At 46.8% G+C, this 13,393-nt stretch overlaps 1 protein-coding gene across 1 annotated transcript; it reads right to left on the bottom strand.

Annotated features, from left to right (window-relative positions):
• Nucleotides 1-7,272: 7,272 nt before the first annotated feature.
• Nucleotides 7,273-9,965, bottom strand: LOC127296311 (probable inactive poly [ADP-ribose] polymerase SRO2). Its single transcript, XM_051326354.2, has 4 exons — nucleotides 8,944-9,965; nucleotides 8,116-8,363; nucleotides 7,876-8,015; nucleotides 7,273-7,724 (listed from the first exon to the last, which is right to left on the bottom strand). Exons 1-4 carry the CDS (start codon nucleotides 9,732-9,734, stop codon nucleotides 7,626-7,628), a joined length of 1,278 nt encoding a protein of 425 aa, XP_051182314.1. The 5' UTR covers nucleotides 9,735-9,965; the 3' UTR covers nucleotides 7,273-7,625.
• Nucleotides 9,966-13,393: the final 3,428 nt, after the last annotated feature.

A 13,393-nucleotide genomic window follows, 5' to 3' on the forward strand; every position in this document is an offset into this window, starting at 1 on the left:
CTGTCACGAATCTGGGCAAAATTCTCTGTAGGTAACTCAGAAAATTATGCCAATTTACGTGAGTGATCCTCAGATATGTACGCAACTTTCATTCAATTTGAGAATTTTCATTTGAGCAAGTCTGGTGCCTCGATAAAATTCGTCAATACGAACTGTTCTGTTTTGACAGATTCTGCCTTTTATTTCGCATTGCCAGTTTTGTTATGTTCGATGGATATTTCGATTCCATTGACTTTCAGTAGCTTTGTGCAATGTCCAGAAGTGTTAAGAATGATTATGTCACCTCTGAACATGTATATTTTGATTGTGCACTAACCCTCTAATGAGTTGTTCTAAGTTTGGTGTGGAGGAAGTTTTCAAGGATCAAGAGAGGGAGATGATATAACATGATCAAGGAGAGTGAAAGCTCTAAGCTTGGGGATGCCCCGGTGGTTCACCCCTGCATATATCAAGAAGACTCAAGCGTCTAAGCTTGGGGATGCCCAAGGCATCCCCTTCTTCATCGACAACATTATCAGGTTCCTCCCCTGAAACTATATTTTTATTCCATCACAGTTTATGTGCTTTGCTTGGAGCGTCGGTTTGTTTTTTGTTTTTGTTTTGTTTGAATAAAATGGATCCTAGCATTCACTTTGTGGGAGATATACACGCTCCGCTGTAGCATATGGACAAGTATGTCCTTAGGCTCTACTCATAATATTCATGGTGAAGTTTCTTCTTCGTTAAATTGTTATATGGTTGGAATTGGAAAATGATACATGTAGTAATTTACTAAAATGTTTTGGATAATGTGATACTTGGCAATTGTTGTGCTCATGTTTAAGCTCTTGCATCATATACTTTGCACCCATTAATGAAGAAATACATAGAGCATGCTAAAATTTGGTTTGCATATTTGGTCTCTCTAAAGTCTAGATAATTTCTAGTATTGAGTTTGAACAACAAGGAAGACGGTGTAGAGTCTTATAATGTTTTCAATATGTCTTTTATGTGAGTTTTGCTGCACCGGTTCATCCTTGTGTTTGTTTCAAATAGCCTTGCTAGCCTAAACCTTGTATCGAGAGGGATTACTTCTCATGCATCCAAAATACTTGAGCCAACCACTATGCCATTTGTGTCCACCATACCTACCTACTACATGGTATTTCTCCGCCATTCCAAAGTAAATTGGTTGAGTGCTACCTTTAAATTTCCATTCTTCACCTTTACAATATATAGCTCATGGGACAAATAGCTTAAAAACTATTGTGGTATTGAATATGTACTTATGCACTTTATCTCTTATTAAGTTGCTCGTTGTGCGATAACCATGTTCACTGGGGACGCCATCAACTACTCTTTGTTGAATTTCATGTGAGTTGCTATGCATGTTCGTCTTGTCTGAAGTAAGAGCGATCTACCACCTTATGGTTAGAGCATGCATATTGTTAGAGAAGAACATTGGGTCGCTAACTAAAGCCATGATCCATGGTGGAAGTTTCAGTTTTGGACAATATCCTCAATCTCATATGAGAAAATTAATTGATGTTACATGCTTATGCATAAAAGAGGAGTCCATTATCTATTATCTATGTTGTCCCGGTATGGATGTCTAAGTTGAGAATAATCAATAGCGAGAAATCCGATGCGAGCTTTCTCCTTAGACCTTTGTACAGGCGGCATAGAGGTACCCCTTTGTGACACTTGGTTAAAACATGTGCATTGCGATGATCCCGGTAGTCCAAGCTAATTAGGACAAGGTGCGGGCACTATTAGTATACTATGCATGAGGCTTGCAACTTGTAAGATATAATTTACATGATACATATGCTTTATTACTACCGTTGACAAAATTGTTTCTTGTTTTCAAAATCAAAGCTCTAGCACAAATATAGCAATCGATGCTTTCCTCTTTGAAGGACCATTCTTCTACTTTTATTGTTGAGTCAGTTCACCTATTTCTCTCCATCTCAAGAAGCAAACACTTGTGTGAACTGTGCATTGATTCCTACATACTTGCATATTGCGCTTGTTATATTACTTTACATTGACAATATCCATGAGATATACATGTTACAAGTTGAAAGCAACCGCTGAAACTTAATCTTCCTTTGTGTTGCTTCAATGCTTTTACTATGAATTATTGCTTTATGAGTCAACTCTTATGCAAGACTTATTGATGCTTGTCTTGAAGTACTGTTCATGAAAAGTCTTTGCTATATGATTCACTTGTTTACTCATGTCATATACATTGTTTTGATCGCTGCATTCACTACATATGCTTTACAAATAGTATGATCAAGGTTATGATGTCATGTCACTCCAGAAATTATCTTTGTTTATCGTTTACCTGCTCGGGACGAGCAGGAACTAAGCTTGGGGATGCTGATACGTCTCCGACGTATCGATAATTTCTTATGTTCCATGCCACATTATTGATGATATCTACATGTTTTATGCACACTTTATGTCATATTCGTGCATTTTCTGGAACTAACCTATTAACAAGATGCCGAAGTGCCGATTCTTTGTTTTACTAACTTTGTTTTTGGTTTCAGAAATCCTAGTAAGGAAATATTCTCGGAATTGGACGAAATCAACGCCCAGGGTCCTATTTTGCCACGAAGCTTCCAGAAGACAAGAGGAGACGAAGTGGGGCCACGAGGTGGCCACACCCTAGGGCGGCGCGGCCCAAGCCCTGGCCGCGCCGACCTGTAGTGTGGGCCCCTCGTGTGGCCCCCTGACCTGCCCTTCCGCCTACAAATAGCCTTCGTCGCGAAACCCCGATGCACGAGAGCCACGATACGGAAAACCTTCCGGAGACGCCGCCGCCGTAATCCCATCTCGGGGATTCAGGAGATCGCCTCCGGCACCCTGCCGGAGAGGGGAATCATCTCCCGGAGGACTCTACGCCGCCATGGTCGCCTCCGGAGTGATGAGTGAGTAGTCTACCCCTGGACTATGGGTCCATAGCAGTAGCTAGATGGTTGTCTTCTCCCAATTGTGCTTAATTGTCGGGTCTTGTGAGCTGCCGAACATGATCAAGATCATCTATCTGTAATTCTATATGTTGTGTTTGTTGGGATCCGATGAATAGAGAATACTATGTTATGTTGATTATCAATTCATGTCTATGTGTTGTTTATGATCTTGCATGCTCTCCGTTACTAGTAGATGCTCTGGCCAAGTAGATGCTTGTAACTCCAAGAGGGAGTATTTATGCTCGATAGCGGGTTCATGTCTCCGTGAATCTGGGGAAGTGACAGAAATCTCTAAGATTATGGATGTGCTGTTGCCACTAGGGATAAAACATTGGTGCTATGTTCGAGGATGTAGTTATTGATTACATTACGCGCAATACTTAATGCAATTGTCTGTTGTTAGCAACTTAATACTGGAAGGGGTTAGGATGATAACTTTGAAGGTGGACTTTTTAGGCATAGATGCATGCTTTGGATAGCGGTCTATGTACTTTGTCGTAATGCCCAATTAAATCTCAATATACTCATAATAATATGTATGTTCATGGTCATGCCCTCTTTAATTGTCAATTGCCCAAATGTAATTTGTTCACCCAACATGTCGTTTATCTTATGGGAGAGACACCTCTAGTGAACTGTGGACCCCGATCCAATTCTCTATCTTGAAATACAATCTACTGCAATACTTTGTTCTCTTGTTTTCTCGCAAACAATCATCATCCACACTATACATCTAATCCTTTGTTACTGACAAGCCGGTGAGATTGACAACCTCGCTTTGTTTCGTTGGGGCAAAGTACTTGGTTTGTGTTGTGCAGTTCCACGTTGGCGCCGGAATACCTGGTGTTGCGCCGCACTACATCTCGCCGCCATCAACCTTCAACGTGCTTCTTGGCTCCTACTGGTTCGATAAACCTTGGTTTCATACTGAGGGAAAACTTGCCGCTGTACGCATCACACCTTCCTCTTGGGGTTCCCAACGGACGCGTGCTGTACGCGTATCACTAGTTTCATCAGAACTAACAGCAGCAGCAATACCAGGCAAAGTGCTACCTCTAAGGACATATAATTTCGCAGAATTCATATCACCAATCATAATAATGAGAGAACCTGATGATACCTTCAAAAGTTTGTTCCCACCTTTGTACTTGTACCCGTCACAATCAAGGGTACTCAAAGAGATTAAATTCATCGCCATGGAGGGTATGTGTTTCACTCCTGTCAACGTGCGTGTCATCCCATCATGGGTCTTGATCTGAACAGAACCAATGCCAACAATGATGCACTGGTTGTCATTCCCCACACGCACAAAATCTCCACTCTGCACAGACTCATAAGAACTGAACCAATCTTTGTTACAGCAAATATGAAACAAACATGCAGTATCAAGAATCCATTCATCATCACGTGAAACACATGCAGCCAAGACAGCTAAGCAATCTCCATCAGAACTATCACTACCAGCAACAACAGCAGCCTCACCCTTACCGGTGACAACGGCAGCCTTACCATTACCATCATTATTTTTCGGTTGGTAAGTTCCGTTCCTTTTCTCCTTGTTCTGCAGCTTCCAACAATCATCAATATTGTGGTTAGATTTCTTACAATACCTGCAGAACTTGTCACGTCCTTTGGACTTTGAGCGACCTCTGTCGCCCTTGCTCTTATCTCTGTTGTTGTGGTAGTAGTTATCTCGCTGCTCAGGCCTGCCACGGACCTCTAATGCCTCCGCCTTGGAGGACGAACTTTCAGCCTGCACCATAGATTTCATTTTCTCCTTTTGTTGGAGAGCATCATAAACTTCCGCGAGAGTTAGTTTGTCGCGGCTCAATAATATGGTGTCACGAAAATTACTGAAAGAATTAGGCAGCGAGCATAAAAAAGAAGACCTAAATCCTCATCCTCATACTTAACTTCTATAGACTGCAAATCAGAAACAATCTCTTTCCAGGAAGATAGGTGATTCATTACCGAACCTCCCTCTTGCAACTTATGCGAGAACAGCTTCATCTTCACGTGCAATCTGCCCGTGAGATCCTTGGACAAACAGATCTCCTCTAGTTTGACCCATAACTCGGCGGTGGTTTTCTCCTGCAGCACTTCCTGCAGAATATTATTAGACAGATGGAGTTGAATCAACGATAAAGCCTTACGGTCTTTCCGCTTCTCCGCATCGGTCCAGGTATCCTTCGCTTTCTCGCCGAAAGCATCGATCGCTTCATCCAGATCTGAAGATTGGGCGAGAATCGCCCTCATCTTCACTTGCCACAAAGCAAATCTCGTGGTGTAGTCCAGCTGCGATAGATCGAACTTCAGTGACGACATCTCGTAAACCCTAGATCCAAAGAACATGGGCTCTGATACCACTTGTTACAATCGAGATGCACAATAAACGAAGAACGAAAAGTAAAACACTGTAGGGGACACGAGATTTTAACGTGGAAAACCCTTGCAACACACAAGGGAAAAACCACGGGTGCCAGCCAGCAAAACTTCACTATTTCGGTGGTGTTTACAAACGTCGAGTGTGTACAATGATGCGATGAAACCCAAGCGGTGGCTTACAGGCAAAATATATAGACGGTGCCAACGATCTGAAGTGGGGCTGCCGCCCCATGAAGCGTCCCTGTAGGGCACGACGTATGGGCTAACTTCTGACTACGCTACGCTTCGGCCCAAGCCTCCGGCGACGGGCCTCGCTCCGCTCGTCAGAAGTTAGCCTCCCTTTAGTATATGAATTTGGATCACAATATAACAGGTCTTACTATCCTACATTCCTCTTGAAATTGAAGGAATGAATTATTAATAGAGTTGCTGCATACATCCAATCGAGTTGTAGCAGTTTTGTAGTTTTGCAACCAAGGCAGGGAGAACCATTCCATCGGGCCAGGCTATGGGCTAGAAAATCAGCCTTTTGTGCCACTAGGGCTGGGCCAGATCCTGGAAATTAAGACCATTTGCGCATAAGACCAGCCGGCCCAGCCCAAAACTTGTTTTTCTTCTCACTCCGGGCCAGGCTCGAGCCTGGAATTACGTGTCGGGCTTTTTCAGCCTGGCCCAGCCCAGAGTATGGCGAGGGCTGGTACTCGACGGGCCACGGATGATTTGTTTACGGACGCATGTGCGTCACAGTGAGACGGTTGGTGTTTCCTCCTATGTCGGCCCTGGCTTGACTTCAATTCTGACTTGGGTTGGAACTGCACACCCTGCGTGTAAAACAAGTGTGGTGTAGTAGGACGCGTGGTTCCTCGTCATGTGCTTTCTATCTACCCATGGTGGTCGGTGAGCTCAGCTCATCTTCTGTGGTGGAGCTCGAGGTTAATGTAGATATAGGATAGCATTGGTCGGCACGGATAAACTCCACAGATAAATCAGACACCAAATTTACCTTCTAGCTCAATTTCTATCGGAAAAGAAACAGCCAAATTTTATCAAATCCTTCTAGCACGTCGAAGCCTTTGATTAGCATCCAACCATCTATCAGCCAGTATGTTTCAAGGAAAATACTCCAAAACGAACTTCAGTATATATCTGTTTTTTTTTTTTCGTAATTGCAACTTTTTGGTTGACCTCAGTAACAAGTCAGGGAAAGGATGATAAACAGAGTATTAGCTTGGTACAAATTTTTCTTTAAAATAGACTTTCACCTCACTTTATAAATAAAGCAACCACATTTATGGAGAGTTCAAACATAACGAAAGCAAGAAAGAGTTGAAACGTCTAGCACAACATGCTCGAAAGATAAAACATGTGATACAACACTAAAAGATAGGGCACCTCAACCGCTGATAGGCGTAAACAATCGACCAGCCGGTCCAACGTGTCGTCGCTAGAAGATCCTCCAACGTGCCGTCCAGCCAGTCCCTATTCAAAAATTTGAAATGGAATGAGAGACTCGTCCCAAAAAGATATGCTCGATTACCATCTTATGCATGCAGAGAATGTCCTGTAACAAATTTGGCAGTAACCAGACAACTTCTATTTCCAGTACGGTATGAACCTCTAGGAACTCTCCGAGGTCCAAAGAAATTATGCCGCGGGGAAAACTTCAGGGTGAATGAAATTTCCGCGGCACAATTTCAGGGTGAATGAAATTTACATTCACAGAAAGTAAAACCGTGTGCATCAATTGATGCAGAGGTTAGAGCATTTTTGCTCCCTTATAAAAAAAACATTCACAGAAAGTGATAATTGGTGGCCAATAAATCAAAGATTTGCTAGAACTTTGACAGTTTCGAAAAATACTTGAACCCATGATGAAATTTCAATAGTATGACCAATACAGGACAGCACAAACGTTTGGTTGGCTCGATGAATCAATGAGGCTTTCAGGTATAAATAAATTGATGGAATTTTCAGTCTGTACAGATTGCAAGTTGCAAGATGCTAAGTAAAAAAATATCTGAGAAACCAAGAATTAAGATCTAACTTTGTGAATGTTAAATATAATCTCCAGATCACGATAACCCCTCTATGTTCTTGACACCGACAGCGATTCCTGGCTAAACTACAGCGACACAAGAAATGGAGAACTCTCTTTTTGTTTGGTACTTCAACACACGCACACTCCTCTGTTCTATGGAGTCAGCCGAACGAGCTACCACCAGCACCCAACTGCGACGAGAACAAAACAGCTGAAAAGGAACACCATTGCACTATCATCCATCAATATCCTCGGAGCTTCTTGGCCACTGTTGTCAACACCCTGTCACCGATGAAGGCGCGCAAGAATCGAATGAACTGGTCCTTCTTGATGTGTCCTTTCTGCAGAACAAAAGGGATTGTCGTTGAGACGTTGAGTACACCCCGCCAGTGCTGATAATATGCAAGAAGTAGCAAGTAACTAGGCACAGCGCACTTGCATCAACAAGATGCAGCAGCTGATACGATTATCAGGCGAAGAACAGCAATGTACCTTGAAGCGATTGTAAGTCCCCTGCAATGTCTGCAGCTTGGAGGCCGGCACGAACCGCTGAATCTCCGCTAGAAGGGTCGGGAACATGTCACGAGACGCCGGTGAAGGCTTCCTCAGCTCCGAGGTCGCTTCCGATGTTGCTGAAAACCAAATTTCATTGAACAACGGCATGAGATAAAAGGAAGGGCTGGGAGCAACTGCAGCATCAATTCAGAGTTTCCAGACAGGGCGCTCACTAACCTTGAGCCTGTTGCAGGCTGGGGCACTTGAAGCTGACGACGTACTCCGGGAGGATCCTCGTGTTCATGTCCGTGCTCCACACGACGTACCACTTTGGATTCTGCATGTTGTCGACGGCGCTGTCGTAGTCATCACTGCTGGGGTGGAACTGGGAGGACCCGGCTGCGACGGTCTCTGGCCGACCCATGAGCACACGGCACAACACGATGTGTGCCTCGCCGTTCTCATCTGCCTTGGCTAGCATGGCGCTGAACAAAAAGAAGATTCATAGCCGTTAGTTTCCTGATGAACTGCTTAACTGAACATTCAGGAACGTATTCAGAAGAATGCTTTAGTTCTGCTGCTCATGGCCTAGTCAAATTGATGCATTAATTAAATGCTACAGCTGATGGCAGCTTTGTTTTTCCCCTTCACTTCGGCTAGAAGTATTTCGTACCTATCCCTATACAAATCGTCATCCTAGCTACAGCATTTTATCAACTGATGATTCAAGATTGAGAAACCAAAATGCTAGACGAACAGGAAATAAGTTGAATCTACAGATATGAACAAACAGCTTATAGGAGGCAGATAGAACAAGATTTGTTCAAGCTATTCCATGATCACGAGTATAAAGCAGAGGTCTAGACCGAACAGGAATATTCGTCAAAAGCTACGGAAGCACCGATGCAATTTGCAACTAGTATTCCTTAACTGATATGTCCAATGAATTTTGCAATTATTCATTCCCCAACTGGTAATACAACAGTGTTCGATGAATTCTGCTCAGCTAGAGGGAACCAAACAAGGCATGGACCAGAACAGCAGGTTCAAAGAACTCGAACTGACCTGGTGTAAGGGGACTGGGGCGGCGAGAGGTGCACGCCGTCGCCGTGCGCGCGGTGGCCGAGGACCCGGCTGTTGGTCCTGCCGAAGCTGTGCTCCACCGCGGCGGCCACGTCCGCCTCCGGCGCGCCGTACCAGGCGAACTTGGCATTGCCGCCGCCCGCGCCGCGCGCGGCGGCGAGGAGCTGGCCCTGCAGCTGGAACGCCCTGGCCCGGGGGCCCTGCGCGACCTTGTGCACGGCCGTGATCGCCACGCCGCCGCCGCCGCCGCCCACGCGGGGCGCGATCCCGCTGAGGAAGAGCTTCCGGACCACCTGGTAGAACTTGTCCGCCTCGTCCAGCCGGACCGCCTTGCCCCAGGCCCCGCGGGCCGCCTTGCTGGGGCTGCCGGAGTCGACGGTGTCGTCGCTGCTGCTGCTCTCGTCGTCGACGCCCGAGGACGCGGCGTCGTCCCGTTTGCGCTTCTTGGCGGTGTGGGGGGCGGGGAAGAAGCAGGCCCCGCGGTCGTCGATCCAGCCCATGGGCACCTCCTCGGCGGTGGCGGCGTCGATGCGCGCGAGCCGGAGGAAGTCGAAGAGGAAGGGCCTGCCGCCGCACGCGGCCTCGGCGACGACCCGGGTGTCGAGGAACGCGGCTCGGAGGGCGAGGGCCGCGTCGGCGGGGACGTCGGCCCACGCGCCGCCCTCGAAGCAGAGGAACCTGACGGGCGCGCCGCTGCGGCGGAACTCGCGCCAGCCCTGGAGGAGCGGGGACGGGCGCGGGATCGCCTGCTTGACGTCGCCGGAGAAGTCCATGGCCGGGTTCTTGATTCCGATCTCAGGGAGCGCCGGCCTGCCTACGCAACCGTGGTGTGGTGTCCGTCGGGGGGCGAAGCGTTGAGCTAAGTGGAGGCCGGGGACGGTGGCGGGGCTGGGGAATATATAGGTTTAGGAGAGGGACGGTGGAGCGGGGCGGCGGGTCGGTCTCGTGAGGCGCACGTCGGCGAGGACGTCGGTTTTGTGTGGCGGCAGGCCGGGGGAAGAGGATGGGCGCGTGGTGCTGGTTTTTAGTTTAGTTTCGCGTCGGCCGGAGGCGCGGTTCGATTTTTTCTCTTTTCTTTTCTTCGAGTGGCGGTTTTGCCCCCGCCCGCCGAGGTGACTTGGTGGAGAAGTCTAGATACGTCCAGTTTTGCCCGTAACCGTTTCCTAATCCTTACTTGCACATGCTGCCTTTCTTTCTTCAGCTACTACTACTACTACTTGCTTGATTTGGAAGAATAGTGTCCGCGCTGTGGCCAAGAGAACTTTGTAGAAACAGCTAATGCAAACATATTATGCCGCCAATACAAAATAAATTGCCAATTCACCTTCCTTTTTGGTCTACATTAATGGCGGTACATATTTATCTTGTACCCTGTCCTATCCAAATTAATTGTTGAGGATTTTGGAAACTTGTTGCCTAAATTGGTCAAGATCTATTGAACCTGCGAGGCTGCGGCAACTAATTTTAGTTAGAGGTGGTATTAACATTCTTTAAGGGCATTTCTAACGGAACCCGTAAACGCGCGAACTGAAAAACACGAGTTCAGTCTATCGAAAACGTAGTTTCGTTTGATTTAGGAGATGGTGTAGATCAGAACCCGTAAATACGAACCGAAAACTCGAGATCGAAATTTCGCAGGAGAATTGAACATCCTAGTTCATCTGCATTACAAGTTCGGCGATGCAATTGAGCTACATGCATCTATATTTTACAAAACACACAAAATAAACTTAGGAGGAGGCGGCCGCGCGACCTAGATTGACCAAAATTCGGCCCCGGGATACCTCACCGGAGCCTGTAAGGGCCACAGCGGCGGAGGAAGGTGAGGTCTAATCATCATCGAGGTTGATGATCTCGCGCTTGACGAGGCGGAACTGTGCCTCCTTCTGCGTGGCCTCGTACTTGCGGACCTGGCGGACGGCGTCGGCCTCCTCGAGCCTAAACCGTGTGTGCGCCTCTACGACAAAGATGACGGAGGCCTGCTGGATCGTGGCCTCCTCCTCGTCGTAGTTGTGGACTTAGTCACCGGCGTCAGGGAGCATCGGCGCCTCGTCCTCCGTGCTGTTGTCGGGGACGGGCGGTGCCCTCATCGTTGTTGGCATAGCGGGTGAGCTTCCCTGGAGGCGTCAGCCCCCTGTTCGTCCAGCGTCAAGCACTGCGCTTCCGTGCGCCATTGTACGCGTTCAATTTCTTCTGCTAGCTCCTCCTCTGAGCGGAAGACTAAGCGATGCGATGGCTCGCTTCCGCCGCCAATCCGGCCGCCTCCCCTCCCAGAGCTGCCGCCGCGAGCCATGTGGTGGTTGGGGAGGACGCGGTTGCGCTGTTGGTGCGGCGGAATATCGCTAATCACTCGCTGGTGTGGGGGTTCGGGGTGTGGCAGAGCGTTAGAAGTGGCGGAGGGGAGTAGGGTTTCAGAATCGAACTCCCCTCCTCGAACTGGTTTTACACCATCCTCGCGTCGAATTACACGGGCCCCTGAAAATAGTTTACGGGCCAGGCCGCAAGTTCGAGCTCTGTTCTGCGCTGCTTTCAGCCGACCTATAAATCGACCGAAAAAATACGGGTCCGACGTGTTTTGCAGGTTCTGTTAGATATGCTCTAAAACTTTGGAGAAATAAGGCCTTTCATAATTTGATGTTCTTAGCGTGGTACTCAAGGTCATTTGTTGGTGTGGCACCCTAGTAAATGATGAAAAATATAGTTGGTGCATCTTACTTAAAAGCAAGTATAGTAGATTGATATAATAAGCGGGCTATAAGATTAAAAATAATATACTGTTGCTGACTTGGAGGAGAGAGAAGGGAGGTGGACTCCCATGCAAGAGCTAGCTCTATCATACGTATAGTTGTGAGTGTCGTGACATACTAAGATCCTAAGATCCTACCTAGCTGAAACGATACATATCACACTGTGTATCCTAATCGGGTGGTATCATTGTGAATGCGATACCATGCCTTGAATCGGTAGTATCCCGATCTATGACATTTGATGCTACACATAAGTTAAAACTAATCAAAGAATTAGTTAACCTCGTGATATCAGTGAGCCTTATAAGCAGGTAACCGCTTTATTGGTTCCCTGTTGTGGACTAAACATACTATTTGCCGCATCCGCATCCCTCATATGTGGTATTGGATTGTATGCTCTAAGTTTAGAATATGATATACCTATCCCTTACGAGAACAATATGACATGGCACTATGTTTTTCTAGATATATCATATATGCTGGGTAACTATTTTATTTAACACCTAAAATTTTGAAAATTGAAATCTCACGGTATTGTGATACTATGATATGATCCTACGATATGATATTGTTGAAGGAAAAGCTATACTTCCTATTATCTAAATACTGAAAACCTTATCTCAGTAGGTTCTCGGCTTGCGCCCACCACTATGTCTACACACCGTGAGCTACCTGTGCTCGTCGATCACGCAACGTTATCAGATTCAAATTAAATGACTTCATTTTATCTAGATGTGGGATGTGCCTTATGTGTTTTTGTTAACTAGATATATTCGTATCTAGATAAACTGGAGTGATATGATTTGAATTAGAGGAGTTTTTTTTTCTCCGAATCATCGGGAGCGTCCTTTTTGTGAAGTCTTTCATTGGCGAAGCCTCGTGAAGGAGACACTTTGTTCGCGTCGCCGTAGCAGCTTTCTTGTGCGAAGCGTGCTGACTTCCGAAGGCGGCAATTCCGAATTTGCCCCCGTTCCTTGCGTACCAGGTTACGAAACCGGCGCGTTGCTTTCACTCCTGCAGCAACTCGATCTTCACTGCTAGTATACAACCAGTTTCTTTCAAATTTCTTGGCGCTTAAGACGAGCCCCACGACGTTCACGCCTGACGTTGTTCTTGGCAAGCAAGTAGTAGGCTTCACGCTGGGCCCCACCTGGCAGACCGGGTAACGCAGACGCTGACCTTCCGCGCTTGTGGCGTTGACCGGCTCGATCCTCACACGAGGCCGTGTGCTCTGTGCTGTCTCGTTCGTACTATCTCGTGTATGTTGTGCGCCACCCATCTGTACGTAGGCTGGTTGGGGTTGGGGTTGGTGGACTTGGAATTGGCCACGAAAACTTAAACTAGTGCGTGGTGGTCAAGTTATTTTGATCGAGCCAGGCATGATGAGCAGACATAGCGTGATGCGTTACCCAAGCACATGCACGTGACCCAACTTGCCGCCGGAGTTCCGTTTCAGTTTCCCTTCTCCCCCTGCTCGGATCCCGGACCCCGGCCGGCCGGTTCTGGAAATGTCGGCTGGTATTCTTGCGGCCGCGGGCACGCAAACAGTTCGCCGGCAATTGAAATTGAAGAGCGGATCATACCATCATGTCCCTTTTGGTTCGTGTGAACTCCTGTAGCTTAATTAGGCCTCAAGTTTGCCCATGAAATATCTACTGCAAATATCCGCAACACCATGTCAACAT

Source organism: Lolium perenne, chromosome 4 (assembly GCF_019359855.2).
Source record: "Lolium perenne isolate Kyuss_39 chromosome 4, Kyuss_2.0, whole genome shotgun sequence".
Classification (NCBI taxonomy): domain Eukaryota; kingdom Viridiplantae; phylum Streptophyta; class Magnoliopsida; order Poales; family Poaceae; genus Lolium; species Lolium perenne.